The sequence below is a fragment of the Mobula hypostoma genome, chromosome 25 (assembly GCF_963921235.1).
Source record: "Mobula hypostoma chromosome 25, sMobHyp1.1, whole genome shotgun sequence".
Lineage (NCBI taxonomy): Eukaryota > Metazoa > Chordata > Chondrichthyes > Myliobatiformes > Myliobatidae > Mobula > Mobula hypostoma.
The window spans coordinates 9,624,970-9,643,726 of NC_086121.1; the positions used below are offsets into that span (position 1 = coordinate 9,624,970).

Here is an 18,757-nt window from a genome sequence, read left to right on the forward strand (position 1 = left end):
GGTTGATTGGTCATTGTAAATTGTTCTATGATAAGCGGAGGGTTAAATTGGGGTTGTCAGGAGTTGCTGGGCAGTGCGATTCAAAGAGCCGGAAGGGCTACTTCGCTCTATGTCTCTAACCGAAATAAATAAAAATAAAATAAAATTTGCCCAAATGGAATTCATAAGTGACTACCCAAAAACTGATGGGAGTGAGACAAACAGTCCATGAGCAGGGTAGGTGTGATCCTTCAAGATATCGCTGGCCTTTTGTCTGGCACCTTTCTGTATCTATATCCTTGATGGCAGGTAGGCTGATGCCAGTCATGCGTTGGGCAGTTTTTAACTACCCGTTGTAGAGCCCTCCTATCGCCACAGTGCTGTTTCTTTGATGTGGTGCATTGTCCCTTTAAAGTATAGTCCTGACAAAGGGTCTCGGCCTGAAACGTGAACTGTACCTCTTCCTAGAGATGCTGCCTGGCCTGCTGCGTTCACCAGCAACTTTGATGTGTGTTGCTTGAATTTCCAGCATCTGCAGAATTCCTGTTGTTCTCATTCATTCTTTATTCGTTTATGTTACTTATTGAGATACAACGCAGAGTAGGCCCTTCCAGCTCTTCGAGCAACGTTGTAGAGCAACTCACCAATTTAACCCTAGCCTAATGACAGGACAATTTACACTGACTAATTAACCTACCAACCAGTACATCTTTGGACTGTGGGAGGAAACCAGAGTACACAGAGGACACCCATGCAGTCATGGGGAGGACATACAAACTCTTTACAAGCAGCGGTGGGAATTAAACAGTCCCAAGTCGTTGGGACTGTAAAGCATTGCGCTAACCACTACACCATGGCAGTGCCCCTTTTGCCCACTTTTGTGTACTTCCTCTAAGTTACCATACTTTTACCCATTGCTCCCTGATCTCCTCCTACACCACTCTTCTCCCTGAACTCCATTCAGAATCAGAATTTATCCCTGACAACTGTATGTCATGAAGTTTGTGGTTTTGTGGCAGCAGTACAGCGCAAAGCATAGAAGTTACTGTAAAATACAAAAACACATAAGTAGTGCGAAGAAAGTAGTGCTCATAGACCAGTCAGAAATCTGATGGCTGAGAAGAGGTTTTTCTTAAACTATTGAGTGTCAGTCTATAGGCTTCTGTATCTCTTACCCAACGGTACTAATGCAAACGGGGCATGTCCTGGATAGTGAAGGTCTTTAATGATGCATGCTGCCTTCTTTCTGCATCACCTCTGGAAGATGTTTCCAGTGGTTGTGGGGTATGATAAGTTGTTCAGTGGATGGTGATAACTTGTTCCTTCTTTATTATGAAGGTAGGTCGTGGCCAAACCGAACATCTTAAAAATTTTGCTGTTAGTTTCTACAAAGTTATTTCAATTGATTTAATTTGTTATTAAAATGTGTGAAAATAGAACAAAATAAATTGGAGTAAGATAGTATAGTGGGCTGAATGGCCTGTCCTGTGCTGTACTCTTCTATGCTCTATGCTCTAAGACTTACGAAATGCTGGAAGATCTCAGTAGGTCAGGCAGCATCTATGGAGGGGAACAGCTGACATTTCAGGCCAAGACCTTTGATCAGGACTGGAAGAGAAGAGGGAGGAAGCCATAATAAGATGGTGGGGGAGGAAAAGATATACACGCTGGAAGGTGATGGGTGAGACTAGGTGAGGGGGATGGAGGGTGAGTGGGGGAGGGGAGGTGAAGTGGGAAGCTGGGAGGTGATAGGTGGAAGAGGTAAATGGGTGAAGAAGAAGGAATCCGATAGGAGAAGAGAGTGGATCATTGGATAGAGGGAAGGAGGAAGGGCACCAGAGGAAGGTGATAGGAAGATGCGAAGAGAAGGGGTGAGAGGGGTACCAAGATGAGGAATGGAAGAAGAGAGAAAGCGGGGAGAAATTATCAGAAGTTAGAGTAATCAATGTTCATGCCATCGTATTGGAGGCTACCCAAGCAAAATATGAGGTGTTGCTTCTCCAACCTGAGAGTGGCCTCATTGTGGCTGTAGAGTAGGCCATGGACCGTCTCAAAAGAAATACTCAAAATACATTGATATTCAGTCTCACTCAAAACTGGTTCTGTGTGTAAAATAATTTTTGCTCCTAAATGGTACATAATGCTGCTTGAAGGCTGGGACTGATGGTTGTTGATGTAAGGCAGATTTCATTCAACGCTAAACAATTTTACAGTATGAAGATCTGTTTTACTGCTGATTGTTTATTGCACTCACGGTGTCATTTGCTCATTGTGACATGTTAATGTCTTTCAGACCCCAGTTCCCGATGGCGGGAATATGGTGCCTTGGCAATCATCATGGCTGGAATTGCGTTTGGCTTTCACCATCTATACAAGGTACAGTTCCAGTTTTACCAGAAAGACTTTCAAAATTAAGAATAAATTACACTGAGTGGCCACATTATTAGGCACACTTGTACTCCTGCTCATTAATGCAAATATCTAATCAGCCAATCACGTATCAGCAACTCAATGCATAAAAGCATGCAGACATGGTCAAGAGGTTTTGTTGTTGTTGAGACCAGATATCAGAATGGAGAAAAGTGTGATCTAGGTGACTTTGATCATTGAATGACTGTTAATTCCAGCGAGGTGGTTTGAGTATCTCAGAAACTACCAATCTCCTGGGATTTTAATGCATGACAGTCTCTAGAGTTGACAGAGAATGGTATGAAAAACAAAACATCCAGTGGGCTGCAGTTCTGTGGGTGAAAATGCCTTCTTAATGAGAGACGTCAGATGAGGTATTATTGGTGGCACCTCTGCCTTCAGTGATGACCAAGTTAAAAATAATGAATGGAATCGTGCAAAGTAGTTAGTGTCCAGTGTCCATGTTGGCTTTGAGGCAGGTGCAGACTCATTCTAGGGGGAATTCTGTAACAGAGTGAAGTTGAATCTCTAAGTTCATATAAAGCAGGGGTAGGCAGCCTTAAGCACAGATGATTTTCTAGAATGCCTTATTCATTAATTTGAGGCAAAACATAACTAGGTGTATTTAAATGGGTAATTCCCATATTTCAAGTTTATTATGGCATTTATCTGGCCCACCGTCCGCTCATTAATACGCGATCCTGCTCACAGAGGCAAAAAGGTTGCCAACCCCTGATATAAAGTTATTAGTAAAGTACATATTGATCATCATATTCTACTCTTAAGATTTATTTTCTTGCAGGCATTTACAGTAGAGCAAAGAAATACAATAGAATCGCTGAAAAATTCGCGCAGACTGACAAATAAATAATGTGCAAAGAAGACTAACTGTGCAAATACAAAAAAAACAAATAATAATAATAAATAAAGCAAGCAAACAAACAAATAAATAATACTGTGAACATGAGTTATAGGGTCCTTGAAAGTGGAATCAGTTCATTGCTGAGGTGAGTGAAGTTAGTCATGTTGGTTCAGAAGCCTGATGGTTGTAGGGCAATAACTGTTCCTGAATCCTGGTGGTGTGGGACCCAAGGCTCCTGTGCTTCCTTCTTGATGGCAGCAGGGGGAAAGAGAGTATGGCTTGGATGGCAGAAGTCCCTGATGAGCGATGCTGCTTTCTTGTGGCGGCACCCCTTGTAGCTGTACTCAAAATTGAAGGGGGTTTTTCCTGTGATGGACTGGGCTGTATCTGCCACTTTTTGTAGGTGATTCTGTTCTTGGGCCTTGGTATTTCCATTTAAGGCCATGAGGCAACCAGTAAGGATACTCTCCATTGTGCATCAGTAGAAGTTTGTCAGAGTTTTAGAAGACATGCCAAATCTGTGCAAACATCTAAGAAAGTAAAGGTGCCACCGCGCCTTCTTTGTGATGGCACTTACGTGCTAGATCAAGGACAGATCATAGGATATTGATCCTGGTTTTCCATGATAATTCTAAGTGTGTTGTACTGCCGCTGGAAAGTGAATACAGTTTTAGGATAATCCACAAGAAGCAAGTGATGGCTCGTTCATTGCTTGTGAAGATCAGGAGGTAAAAGAGTCCTTAGGAGTGACGGTATGATCGTTGGTGACTGTAGAGGACAATTCTGGACCTGCAGACTCTGGAGCAGTAGAGACACAGGAACCGCTGGGACGTGGGCTCTTGGGTAGTAGGATCCTTCCTGCATTTCCTCTCCTCTTCTGGATTCCTCAAAATTCTTGGCTGCTCCGTAGATCAGCATTCTCCTGCAGCCTCTGTCACAAGCCAGCTGCTGCCACTCGTTAACCTTCATATTTGCCTGAAAGAGCTGCTGCTGAAGGTTGGTCTTTGCACCTCTTGTGTGGGGCACTACGATTTCTCTTGGCCTGAGCGAGTTCTCCATAGAGTACTGCTTTCGGTAAGCTGGAGCTGTCCATGTGAGACACGTGGCCTGACCAGCGGAGCTGCTTGAGCTGCAACGTGGCTTCAATGCTTCTCCAGGACCTCATGGTTGAAGACACGATCCTGCCAGCTGATACCCATGATGGAGCAGAGGCTGCGCTGGTGTACGCGCCCGAGCAACTGGATTTGCTTGCAGTACAAGACCCAAGCTTCGGAGCTGTGCAGCAGTGTTGTGACAATGGCAGTCTTGTAGACCTGTATTTTTGTGGACAGACACTGCTGCTGGTTCTTCCACACACATTTCTGGAGGTGCCGGAAGGCACTGCTGGTTCTGGCGAGTTGATGGTCAACATCCCTTACTGTTGGAGATGACGCTGCCCAGGTAGGTGAACTACTCAGCCGTGGTGAGAGAGTGGTCATCAATGGTGATCTGAGGTGGGCTTTTGATGGAGGATCATGTTTTTTTAAGACTGGCCGTTAACCCGAAAGCCCCTGCAGCCTTGGTGAACTGAGTGACTACATCCTCTGTGTATGTGAGAAGAGCATCGTTGTTCGCAATATAGTAGCTGGAGAATGGGTTCTTGCGTGGTTTTTGTTCGGGCAAGAAAGCGACAGAAATTGAGGATATTTCCATCAGTGCTGAACCGTATGTAGATCCTCTTTGAGGTGGTCTCTTTTGCTTCCCATAGCATCATGCTGAAAAAGATGGACCATTGGTGCCAAAACACAGCCTTGTTTCACTGATGGAGAATGGGTCAGATAGGTTGCCCATGTGTCTAAACTGACCACTTTGGCCTTCATGGAGCTGCTGCAGGATGGTGAGGAATTTCAGGGGACAGCTGAGTTTCAACTGAGTCTTCCAGAGACCATCGCGGCTGACTGTATCAAAGGCCTTGGTCAGGTCAATGAACAGTCCCATTTTCTGTTCACAACACTTCCCCTGTATCTGGCACAGGGCAAAGATCATGTCAGGTCAAAGAGTTTTGTCATCTTCAGAAGTTTTCTGATGACTTTGCCATAGTTGGATGCATCAGCAAGGGAGATGAGGCTGAGTACAGGGCTACGATAGGAAACTTTGACACATGGTGTAAGCAGAATTATCTGCAGCTTAATGTGAAAAAGACTAAGGAGCTGGTGGTAGACCTGAGGAGAGCTAAGGTACTGGTGACCCCTGTTTCCATCCAGGGGGTCAGTGTGGAAATGGTGGAGGATTACAAATACCTGGGGATACGAATTGACAATAAACTGGACTGGTCAAAGAACACTGAGGCTGTCTACAAGAAGGGTCAGAGCCATCTCTATTTCCTGAGGAGACTGAGGTCCTTTAACATCTGCTGGACGATGCTGAGGATGTTCTACGAGTCTGTGGTGGCCAGTGTGATCATGTTTGCTGTTGTGTGCTGGGGCAGCAGGCTGAGGGTAGCAGACACCTACAGAATCAACAAACTCATTCGTAAGGCCAGTGATGTTGTGGGGATGGAACTGGACTCTCTGACGGTGGTGTCTGAAAAGAGGATGCTGTCTAAGTTGCATGCCATCTTGGACAATGTCTCCCATCCACTACATAATGTACTGGTTGGGAACAGGAGTACATTCAGCCAGAGACTCATTCCACCGAGATGCAACACAGAGCGTCATAGGAAGTCATTCCTGCTTGTGGCCATCAAACTTTACAACTCCTCCCTTGGAGGGTCAGACACCCTGAGCCAATAGGCTGGTCCTGGACTTATTTCCTGGCATAATTTACATATTACTATTTAACTATTTATGGTTTTATTACTATTTATTATTTATGGTGCAACTGTAACGAAAACCAATTTCCCGCGGGATCAATAAAGTATGACTATGACTATGAGATATGCCTCTGTTCGCTCTGAATCTGCAGTGACTCTGTGAGGTTGCCTTTGCCAATGGTAGGGATGATTCTGTTCAGGAGAATTCTGGCAATCGCTTCTCGGCCTTTTGGCTAAGATCAAGTGTAGTATCTGTTCTTATCAGACCAGAAGACGGAGGTGAAGAGTTCGCGCTGACGCAGGGGTGGATCCTAATGCTGATTGGCCTCCAATCTAACACCCCATACCAGCGACGACAGCAGTGAGGAAGATGGCAGCAGCGAGCAGTGCATCGGCTCGAGGCCAGGGTATCAAGAACACTGTCAGGCTGACAGTGCGAGACCGGAACGGGGGCACCGGCTTCACCCGAGAGACCTTCATCCGGAAGGTCTTGATGGAATGCTGCGGATTTACGCCCGACGACATCTACTGCGTCCAGGACTTCGCAGGTTTCTTCGATGTCACTTTCCGGCAGGCTGCAGGGTGGCAGAAGCTGTACCAGCAGCTTCAGCTGAAGGGGACAGAGGCGCCGCTGTTGCTGCTGAAAGCACAGGCCCTCTTTGCAATGGCTACCCAACAAGAACGGACAATCACGGTGCACATGTTCATCCCGCACGTGCCAGTGGTAGATGTCCTTACATTCCTCGCTCGGTATGTGGAGAGCGTAGGAACACCAGCAGACGTGAAGGACGGACTGGGAATCTGGACCAGCAAACGGCAGGTCAAGGTGAAGCTGAGGTTGGATTCCAACGGCGGCGTCATCCACCCCCCCCCCCTCCGTCTTCGCCATCGGAGGGAACCGAGGGTACACGGTGTACGCGGGGCAACCCAGGGTGTGCCGAAAGTGCGGCAAGGCAGGGCACATCGCAGCCCAGTGCAGGGTGGTGATGTGCAAGAACTGCAAAACCGAAGGCCACCTGACCAAAGACTGCACGCGGGCCAAGTCCTGCAACCTTTGTGGACAAGCTGGCCACCTGTACAGAGCCTGCCCGAGGCGTGAGGGCACTTACGCACAGGCGACCAGGGGAGGTGCTGGCCCTGAAAGGGCCCAGGCAGTTTCGGACGTACCTGCCAGCACTGCAGACGAGGCACCCGACAGGGCGGACGATGAGACCAGGGAGGAAGGTGCAAGCACCCCAGGACCTTCCACCCCACTGCAGACCCTCCAGGACCAGGCAAACGACGAGCAGGAGTCCATGGAGGAGGGGAGAGCTGAGGTGGAAACTGAATGGAAGGTCGTGAAACGGAAAAAGACCCAAAAGGCGGCGGCCAAGCGACAGAAGGCGGAGCAACGCAAGAAAAGGGCAGGGAACCACACAGCCTCTGGTACCCTGTCCTCTTCAGAGGAGGAAGGAGTTGGGGGAGGCCAGCAGCCCCAGCGGAAGAAGCGGCTGGCAGAACAGGTGGAGAGGAGGAGAGAGGAGGGGGAAAGTCTGCTGGCCACCCCCCAAGTACAGGAGGCGGAGAGCAGCAGACACACAGAGCTCCGGGAATCCGGGAGCAGAGCCACGGCTGGCACCCAGCAGCCGGAAGGGGAAGCAGCCCAGGAAGCCAACAACCCCCCGGGCCCAGAACCAGAACGGCCACACACGGAGGAGTACTACTAGCAGTACCTGAGCCCACAGGAGGTGGAAAACTTCACAAAGGCGGTGGGAATGAAGGCTCAGGATGGCAAGGGTGAGGAAGGAGAGCAGCCAAAATAAAAGACCTACAATGATGGCAGACCTTAAATTGGCGTGCTTGAATGTGCGAAGTTTGAAGAGTACTGGGCGATGCGTCAGCACGCTCCAGTACCTGGACACTGTAAAAACCGACGTGACCTTCCTCCAGGAGTGCGGACTACCACATCTCCGTAACTACCGGAGGTGGTCACGGTGGTGGAAAAAAAGGTTTGTCTGTGTGGTCGGGGGGGCAACGATTATCGCGCTTCCGGCCTGGGGATTCTGCTGCGGGGAGGCAACTTCTCAATCACCCAAGTTAAAGAGGTGGTTGCGGGGCGCCTCCTGGTAGCAGACGTCAAATACCGGGGCACTCCGCTCCGGCTGATCAACGTGTACGCCTCCCCTGTGCGGAGCGAGCGGCTGGCCGTCTTCGAGCAGCTCCCACAGCTGCTGGTGACGTCCCAGCCGGTCGTTCTGGCCGGAGACTTCAACTGCACCATTGATGCGGCTGGAGGACCCGGCAGCACCAGCGGCAGTCTGGACAGTACCTCCAGACTCCTGAGGGAAATAGTAAAGACAGCCAAGCTGCGCGACGCCTTTGGCACCCCCACAGGTGGAGCACAGCCGCAAGCCACCTGGACACGATCGGACGGCTCAGCCCGCTCTCGGATCGACTTCCTCTTCCTGTCAGAGTCCCTCACGGTCAGGTCCACCAACGTCACGCCGGTGTTCTTCTCTGACCACTGCCTTCTGAGAGCCACCTGTCGCTTACGGGAGGACCGGAAGGCAGGCAGGGGAACGTGGAAGCTGAATGTAAAGCTGCTAACCCCAGAGAACATCGAGGAACTAGAGAGGGAGTACACAGGTTGGAGAACCTTGAAAGCCTTCTTTGATTCCCCGGTTCACTGGTGGGAAGCCACCAAGGAGAACATTAAGAGGTTCTTCATCCGCAAGGGTATCCAGAAGGCAAGGCAGGAGCAGAGGGAACTGCGTAAACTCCAGACAGAGTTGCAGCAACTTCTCCTTCTGCAGTCGAAGGGGGTGGATGTCAGGGAGGAATTGCGAGAGGTGAAGGGCCGGCAAACCCATAACCTCGCCGCCGAATCCTCCAAGATCATCTTCCGATCAAGGGTCCAAACCGTGGAGCAGGACGAGACGTGCTCACGCTTCTTCTTCCAAAAGGTGCACAGGGGGAGCTCTGTGACCCACAACCTTAAGGAAGAGGACGGCTCAGTCGCGTCTTCGCAGACCGACATACTGAGGATCTGCAAGTCCTTCTATGCCGGTCTATACGACGAAAAGGCCACAGAATCCACAGCCTCCCGCAACTTCCTGTCGTCTATCACGCAGGTCTTAGACGACGGCAAGCGGGAGAGTCTGGATCAGCCACTGACCCTGGACGAGCTGACAGGCTCCATCCGTTCCTTTGGGTCGGGTAAGACTCCCGGAAGCGACGGCTTACCGGCTGAGTTGTACTCGGCTCTGTGGAACTGGATGGGCCCAGACCTGCTGGAAGTGTACAACGCTATGCTTCTGGCCGGCAGTATGTCTGAGTCCATGAGGAAGGGCATCATCACCCTCATCTACAAGCAGAAGGGGGAAAGGGAGGACATTAGAAATTGGAGACCCATCTCTCTCCTGAATGTGGACTACAAGATCCTGTCCAAGGCTATCGCCAACAGGGTCAAGTCTGCTCTGGGACAGGTGATCCACCCAGACCAAACCTGTGCTGTACCAGGCAGGAAGATCTCAGACAGCCTCGCGCTGCTGAGGGACACCATCGCCTACGTGCAGGACAGGAGGGTGGACGCCTGCCTGGTCAGCTTGGACCAGGAGAAAGCCTTCGACAGGATATCGCACACGTACATGGCGGACGTGCTCTCCAAAATGGGATTTGGGGAGGGAATCCGGAATTGGATCAGACTGCTCTACACAGACATCCGTAGTGCAGTCCAGGTTAACGAGTGGGAAACAGACAGCTTCCCCATCAGGTCTGGAGTCAGGCAGGGCTGTCCCCTCTCCCCTGTCTTGTTCGTCTGCTGCATAGAACCCTTTGCGGAAGCCATCAGGAGGGATGAGGGCATAAGAGGGGTGACGCTGCCAGGCAGTGGAGGGATCCAAGTGAAAACCTCCCTGTACATGGACGACGTCACCGTCTTCTGCTCTGATCCGAGGTCATTTCGCAGGTTGATTGGCACCTGCGAACAGTTCGAGCTAGCGTCGGGGGCCAGGGTCAACCACACGAAGAGCGAAGCCATGCTCTTCGGCAACTGGCCCGACCGATCCAGCATCCCCTTCACCATCAGGTCTGACCACGTGAAGGTGTTGGGGATCTGGTTCGGAGGGGCGGAGGCGTGCAACAAGAACTGGCAGGAGCGGACTGCCAAGGTGAAACAGAAACTGGGACTGTGGGGAGGGCGCTCCCTGTCGATAACGGGCAAGAACCTGGTCATCAGGTGTGAGGTGCTCTCAGGGCTGCTGTACTTGGCGCAGGTCTGGCCTGTCCCCCGCTCCTACAGCTCGGAAATCACCCGGGCTGTCTTCAGATTCGTCTGGGGATCCAAGATGGAGCGGGTGAGACGGACCGCCATGCACAAGTCCCTGGACAACGGGGGCAAGAACGTCCCCAATGTCGCCCTCACCCTGATGGCCAGCTTCGTATGTGGCTGCATCAGGTTGTGTGTAGAGCCCAGGTATGTGGGCACCAAGTACCACTATGTGCCCAGGTTCTACTTGTCGCCCTGGCTACGAAGGATGGGTCTGGCCCCACTCCCGCGCAACGCCCCAGTCAGCTGGTCGTTGCCGGCATACCTGTCCTACGTAGCAAAGTTCTTCCAGGAGAACGCCTTTGACCACAGGGCCATCAGGCAGTGGTCGGCACGTAGTGTCCTGCAGGCGCTGCAAGAGAAGGACGTGATGGACACAGTGGGGTGGTTCCCTGAGCAGACTGTCCAGTTCATCTGGCAAAATGCCTCATCGCCAGATCTAACCAACAGGCACCAAGACCTCGCCTGGCTGGCGGTGAGAGGGGCCCTCCCAGTCAGAGCCCTCCTGTACGCCCGGAACGTCGTCTCCGCACCCCACTGCCCACGGGAGGACTGCAGTGAGGAGGAGTCTGTGACCCACCTCTTTGCACACTGCCAGTTCGCAAAGAGGGTGTGGAGGAGGATGGACGGGCTAGTGTCACGGTTTATCCCCAGCAGCTGCGTAACAGAGGACTCTCTGATCTACGGGCTGTTCCCGGGGACGCACACGGAGACCAACATCCGGTGCTGCTGGCAGATCATCAACTCAGTGAAAGACGCTCTTTGGTCGGCCCAAAACTTGATGATCTTCCAGCACATGGAGATGTCCGTGGGAGAATGCTGCCGACTGGCACATTCTCGACTGCAGGAGTACGTGCTGAGGGACGCACTGAAACTTGGTGCAGCCACCGCAAGGGCCCGGTGGGGAAGGACCACAGTATAGGTTTCTCCACCCGTGGGAGTGGGAGGGGTCGGAGGGCGGGGAGTATACCCCTCAACAATGATATGGTAAGCTGAACTACTGGAGTGCCACGTGGGTGGCTATAAATACGGATATGTACTGTGTATAATGGAAACGTATGTAAAGGATGAAAAGTTATTGAATGGTTTATTGTATATATTTATTTTTGAATAAAGTATATTTTGAAATTAAAAAAAAAACGCCTCTATAGATTGAGCAATTTGATTTCTCCCCTTTGTTCTTGTACAGGGAGACAGTTACAGTCTTGCATAGGTCATTTAGACTGAACCTTTCTCCCAACAGAGTGTGAACAGGTTTGTGAGTTCACTCAGGAGAATGTCTCCGCCCATTTTGTACACTTCTGCTGGGATCCCATCAATGCCTGGGGCTTTATGGCATTTCAGCTTGGAAACAGTGGCTTTTAGGCTTGACGATTATCCCAAAAAGCCTCTCGTAGTGCTGTGTCCATCACCTCATGGTGGCTTGGTTGTCTGTCAGCAGGCTGGAGCCATTGCATGAGCCTAGAGGGGCTTGGATCTGACAAGTCGGACCATACATTATATGCAGTGAGTCATAGTCAGTTTGAGTGTCACCGTTGTCTGCATAGTGCTGCATTCGTTCTGCTAGGGCAGTCCACCAACTATTCTGCATCTGTCTCTGTTGCATGCAGCTCCGTATTCAGCCTTGGCCGCATGGTTGTCGGGAACATCCGACACATCCTTTTGTAGGTAACATGTTGTTAAAAGGTATTGGTTTAACCATTGATTTTTTTTTACTCTGAACACAGTGAATTCTAGTTAATTGGGCCAGCAGTTAATCAGGGCAGCCACTTCTTTGGTACAACTGTTAAAGAAAAAAAGGTAATCGAAAAAATTGCTGGACTTTCTTTTGTTTATTTGGGACACTATGCTGCTTAACTGGGGCAGAAGGTTGTAGCTGAACAAACATTAGTTGCGAGTCCTTGTGTGGCCATCAGACACTACACTGTGCTTAGAACGAACAGTTTTTAAATAGTGTCTGATGCATGTGTTTATGTTCAAAAGCGCTGAGTTGACAAGAAATAAGCATTACGAAAATTCAGAACTATTTTGCTCCCTGCAATTTCAAGCATCCAAGGCTTGGAAATGTCAAAAACAGTCAGAAGTGTAAAAGAAATGATTTCACTACTTCAACAAGTTAGGAACTATGAAGAATTTGAAGGTATCGACAATCATCTTGAATGTTACAATGAAAATGAAGATTTGGAGGATGTAGCCATCAAAAGCATTGCATGAAGATGGTCCATTATCTGCACCAGGTGTCTGCGTTGATTTTGTTAATTTACAGTCAGTCAAAAGAACACGACAGCATACACTGTATAAATTCCTCAATCGATAACTACTAAGAACTAATACAAAGTTTTATTGTACTATCGTAGTATTGACAGTATTCTAATTTGTTCTGTATTTCATTTAAATACATAATTGGTTACTCAGGTGATCTACTTTATACCTTTTTAACTATTTCCATGAAACTTAGGATAATTGGGGCCCCTGCTTACTTGAGCCAAAATGTACTGGTCCCAATGTGTCCCAATTAACCAGAATCTACTGTACTTAGATATGAATATGAAAAACTAAATATATCTAATGACAACACTTGGTTACTAGTTTCTATGACATTAATTCTTGGAACTCCCTTGAGTAGCTTACAAGTATTTTGTACATCTATTCAATTCAACAACTGATGCCCTGATATTAATGCACAGCGTGTCAGCTGTTGTACCATGTACTGTTCTACAGTAATGAAAGGAATGTACGTTACGCAGATCAAAGTCGATGGCCAGTTTAGAAGTACAAGAGCTTTTTATTTCCTGATCTAATATATACTTTTGCAACACCCACAATAAAATTTACTGAATCTTGAACCAGAAAGAAAACAAAATTAGTCTCACTTGACAGAATCAATCGGCGGGTGTCTTTTGCTTTTAAGTTTTAATTTAGTATTTGCCAAGCTGTAGGTAACCATTTAGAAAATTATTGTAGTGGGTAAATGAGACTAACAACAGAGACTTTAATACATTTTCAAGCCTTCAAATTCCTAAAATTACAATAGCTACCAAAAGCATGACCACACAAGTAGCACTTCCTCAACTGCCTAATGCTTTGGTCTCATTTACTAATATAATTATAATGAATGTTTCAGTTTGTGTTATGTTGGTACTGGGATCCTTGAGCTGATTAAAATGCTCGTCTGTATTGTGTGCTTTTATCAGTTTTGTCTAAAATTACATTTTGAAAATGCATTGGAATGATCATTATTAAAAATGAGTACTCTTAAACACTCATTTATATTTGATTGTCAATTATTTTAATCAGACCCTTTGGAGGTCCTAAGCCAGAAATTCAATATTTGCACTCCTGTTTATTTCACTCACTCAGTGTTGTGATACCTCCCTTGTTTGTTCATCTTATTTCTCTCACATTTCCCTTCTGATTCTCTTGCTAAAGTTTTCTTCACTTTTAGTTTTTCTCTCTCTCTTTGACTCAGCTTTATTCTCCTTCTCACTTTAGTCTTTAATGGACATGTTCGCACTTTCATCAACTGTTTATTTAGAGATACAGCACAGTAACAGGCCCTTCTGGCCCAATTACACCCCTGTGACCAATTAACCTACTAACCCAGAGCAAGACAAACAAAATGCTGGCAGGGTGGCATAGTAGCGGTTAGCATGATGCTTTACAGTTCAGGGGACCTAGGTTCAACTCACATCACTGCCTGTAAGGAATTTGTATGCTCTCCTTGTGACTGCGTGGGTTTCCTCCAAGTGCCCCAGTTTCCTCCCACGGTCCGAAGACGTACTGGTTGGTAGGTTAATTGGTCATTGTAAATTGTCCCGTGCTTTGTGCCGAGGCCCTTCATCAGACTGGAAAGGGAAAGGGAAGACACCAGAATAAGGAGGAGGACAAGCTAGGTGATAGGTGAAGCCAGGTGGGATGAAGTAAGAAGCTAGGAGATGATTGGTAGAAAAGATAAAGGACTGAAGAAGGAGGAATCTGATAAGAGAGGAGAGTGGACCATGGGAGAAAGGGAAGAAGGAGGGGCATTGGGGGAGGTGATAGGCAGGTGAGGAGAAGAAGTAAGGGGCCAGAGGAGGGAATAGAAGAAGATGGGAACAAAAATTATCTGAGGTTGGAGAAATTGATATTCATGCCATCAGGTTGGAGGCTGCGTAGACGGAATATATCCAACCTGAGAGAATATATCTCAGACGGAATATATTCTAGATGGAATATATCTTTCATGGCAGAAGCGGAGGCCGTGGACGGGCCGTGGAACAGGGATGGGGATTGAGTTAAAATGGTTGGCCATCGGAGAATTCCACTTTTGGCCGAAGGAGCAGAGATGCTCGACAATCTTTGGGATGTGGGAGGAAACTGGAGCATCCGGAGAAAACCCTGGTTTGCTGGCGCAGTAATCGAGTTACGCTAACAACCATGTTACTGTGCTGCCCCCAGTGTTGTTTCGACTTTCTCTATTTCTTTTTTTAACCATCACTTCTTCCACCTGCCACTCTATTTCCTTATTTGCTTGTTGGGTTTGGTTTTGGTATTCTAGTTTCCACACTGGATCCCATCAATTGTCTGATGTCTTTTCCCTTTTATTTCGCTGTCTCCGCCAGATGATCACCCCTCTGTGCCTACAACCTGCTTTGAGCCTCAGCAACTTTCTCTGGGTTGCACAGCAAACCCTTCTTGTCCCGCACGCACCTTCATGCTTTGCCCCACCCCTCCAGGTCACTGTACCCCTCCCATGCATACTCTGCACTCCCTGTGCCACAGAAATTTCACCACCACCTTCCGCCTCCAACCAGCCCATCCCCATTCTTAGTACGTTCCTCAGGCTGTTGGAGAGGGTCCAGAGGAAATTCACAAGAATGATTCTGGGGAATGAAAGTGTTAATGCATGAGGAGCGTTTGATGGTTTTGAGTCTGTACTGGCCCTAAAAAAATATTGAAAGCCCTAGATAGTGGATGGGGAGAGGATGTTTCCTTTTCTGGGAGAGTCTAGGACCAGAGGCCACAGGCTCAGAATAGAGGGATATCCATTTAGAACAGAGCTGAGGAGTAATTTCTTTAGCCAGAAGATGGTGAATCTGAGGAATTTGTTGCCATAGACGGCTGTGGAGGCCAAGTTATTTGGTATATTCACGGCAGATGTTTATAGGTACTTGATTAGTCAGGGCATCAAAGGTAACAGAAATCAGGATTGAGAGGGATAATAAATCAGCCGTGATGAAATGGTGGAGCAGTTGATGGCTGAATGGCCTAATTCTGCTCCCATGTCTTATAGTAATTGATAAAAGATGAAAGCTTTCTTCTGCGTCTGGTTTCCATAGCTGCTCTGATCAGCATATATTTTCATTTTAGTACTTTGAAGGTTCAGTTTATTATGAATTTATAACATCTTCCTAATAAAAATATACTGGTTTTTCATGAAGCTAAGTATTCAGTGTTTTGAATAGTGGGATATAATATTTGGTGCAGTTTCACCACTCAAGGTCACAGTAAATGAATTGCCGAATAAAGTTGCTGAAACCTGCCAGCATGATTAGCATCAAAGTCATAATTACACAGTTGTTGCGACAGTGGACTTTGCAGGGTATCTGTATTTGGAGCTGAAGAATCGCAGATGCTGGAAATCCAAAACAGAAATAGAAAATGTCGGAAGCATTCAGCATCCATGGGGGAAACAAAGCAAGAGTTGGTAATTCAGGAGAAGGATGCTTCATCAGAACCAGAAAAAGTTGGAACGAGAGGAAGGATGGAGAGGATAGAGTCAAAGGACACTACAGCACAGAAACAGGCCCTTCAGCCCATCTAGTCCATACAGAACAATGAATCTGCTTGTCCCATCAACCTTCACCTGGACTGACCATACCCCTCCCATCCATGTACCTATACAAATTTCTCTTAAATTTTGAAATCAAACCTAACAGCTCGTTCCACACTCTCACCACCCTCTGAATGAAGAAATTACCCCTCATGTTCCCCTTGAACATTTCACCTTTCACCCTTAACCCATGAACTCTAGTTCTAGTCTCACCAACCTCAGTGGAAAAAGTAGGTGTGTCTGCACCCACGCCACCCCTGTATTTGCCAACGTGGAGCAGAGAGCAAGTTTGTAAATTTGGCAGGAGCAAAGGATGTTGGGAATGGTGAGGGTGGAGCACTGCAGAAGGGATGTGGGACAGGTGGCAGAGAAGGAGTGCTTGGGGCTGGGGGCTGGGGTGGTGACGTGGGTGCAGACGCGCCCAATCCTGAGACATCAGACAAGCTTATTTGATTCCAAACAATTTGTTTATTGGCCATTACAGAATGTCTCTCTGGTGCTTCCCACTCCCTCCCCTCTCCCTTCCCCTTTTCCCAACCAGGATTCTCCTCTCCTTGGCCCCTTCCCACTCTCAGCTGGTATCCCTCTAACCTTTCCTATCTATGTTGTCTGCCGAGTATTGTGGGTTTGTTATTTGACACTGGAATGTATGGCGACACTTTGGGCTGCCCCCAGCCCATCCTTAAGTTGTGTTATGTTGTTAATGCCATCAACACATTTCACTGTACATTTTAGGGTACATCTCAGAATTTGAATCACAGGAAGTAAATGCAATCTCCACAGAGGCAGTACCAGAGGTCAGGTTTGAACACGTTACTTGAGTTGGCATTGAGCAGCTCTGCTAGCTACATCACTGTGCAACCCTCAAAGTGAAACCTTATAAGAAGAGTGTTGAGATAGGAGAGTCAACTGGAAGCTTTTTGGAAGCAGATAAACTTACACATGCAATAGCTGTGGTTGTTAAAGGGTAAGTCATAATGACTGGGCCACTGATTCAAATGATTATTGCTGATGAGGCATTCCTCCCAAATTAAGTCCAGACCCATTGTGGACCTGGCATAGGATCGAAGACCCCATTAATTCTAATGCAAATTCTCAGCTTGAGACAACATGTGATGTTTAAAAGGATTCATGGTTGTTTATTTTTACAGCCTGGTATGGAAACACCAATGCCCAGGAACAGAAAAGGCTACAGAAAGTGGTGGACACAACTCAGTCCATCACAGGAAAGCCTCTCTCCCATCATTGAGCACAGTTACTTAGGAGTGCTGCCATAAGAAAGCAGCATCCATCATCAAGGACCCCCTCTATCCAGGCCATGCTCTCAATTTGCTACCACCAACAGACAGGTATTACAGAAGCCTAGGTCCCACACCACCAGATTTAGGAACAGTTATTACCCTACAACCATCAGGCTCTTGAAACAGTATGGATAACTTCACTCATCACAACTCTGAATTGATTTCACAGCCTACAGACTCACTTTCAAGGACTCTGTGACTCCCGGTCTCAGTATTTTTATTATTTGCACAATTTGTCTTTTTTTGAACATTCTTTTGTGTCAGTCTTTGTTTATATACAGTTTTACGTAAATTCTATTGTATTTCTTTATTTTACTGTAAATATCTGCAAGAAAATCAATCTCACAGTAGTATGTGGTGACATATGCATACTTTGATAATACATTTTACTCTGACTTTTGACATTGAGACCAATCTCCCCAGCACTGAGGCCTTAATTGCACCCAGATGACTGTCAGACAGACCAATGTGGCCTGTTGTGGTTGTTCAAGGGCCAAATTATGTTGAATGTGACCACTAATTCATAAGAGCTGCTGGAAAGTAACAGTAACCATGACAGCGACATTGCAGAATGCCATACTCCTGGCACGTCCAACACCAGATTTTAACAATAGATGCTCTGTTCCATAGTCTCGTGGTAACACACTACCAGGTTCTTCGATGGTGGGGTGGAGATATGTCTCCACCAAAGGAGGTGTAAGGCCCTCCTTCCGTCCGCTAACCTGCAGGTCATCAGTGGGCAAAGTGTACACCTGCTTAGCCCCTGATCACAGTCATACGAAGCCATGGGAGCAGGTGGTGGATGGTTGTATGAGCATCTGGTGCATATTACAAGTCCTGGTTATGCAACCACTGATGCCAGGCGGACAATGTCTGAAGAGTATTGATAATGGCTGGAGTCACCCGTTTTGTAAAGACCCTGCCAGAAGGCGGCAATGGCACACCGCTTCTGTAGAAAAATTTGCCAAGAACAGTCATGGTCGTGGAAAGACTATGGTCTCCTATGTTATATGACATGGCACATAATGGAAAAAAAAATGCTCAGAGGGAAAGATTCAAAGATGTTATCCAATCCTCTACAAGAAAATGTGGTATCCCCACTGACACCTGGATTTCTTTGACCCATGGCCATTCAAAGGATTCAGTATGGCACCGAGGACCTTAAATGCAAGTGGTGGCACACAACAGCACCAAATGAGCAGTGGAAAGAGCACACCACTTCTCAAACTGTCCTTCGCCTGCTGTGTTCAGTACCCACTGTCTCAACTGTGGCGGAGTCTGAGAACCCATCTTTAGC

General features: G+C 47.6%; 1 protein-coding gene and 1 pseudogene across 4 annotated transcripts in view; both read left to right on the plus strand.

Moving 5' to 3' along the window:
• Positions 1 to 18,757, plus strand: part of pex14 (peroxisomal biogenesis factor 14) — a 349,841-nt gene that overhangs the window by 239,236 nt on the left and 91,848 nt on the right. For all 4 annotated transcript variants that reach the window (XM_063033388.1, XM_063033385.1, XM_063033386.1 and 1 more), the window contains one exon: positions 2,273 to 2,355. In XM_063033388.1, coding sequence (XP_062889458.1) covers positions 2,273 to 2,355 — 83 coding nt within the window. The remainder of the gene's footprint in view (positions 1 to 2,272; positions 2,356 to 18,757) is intronic.
• Positions 6,255 to 6,386, plus strand: LOC134338028 (U2 spliceosomal RNA; annotated as a pseudogene).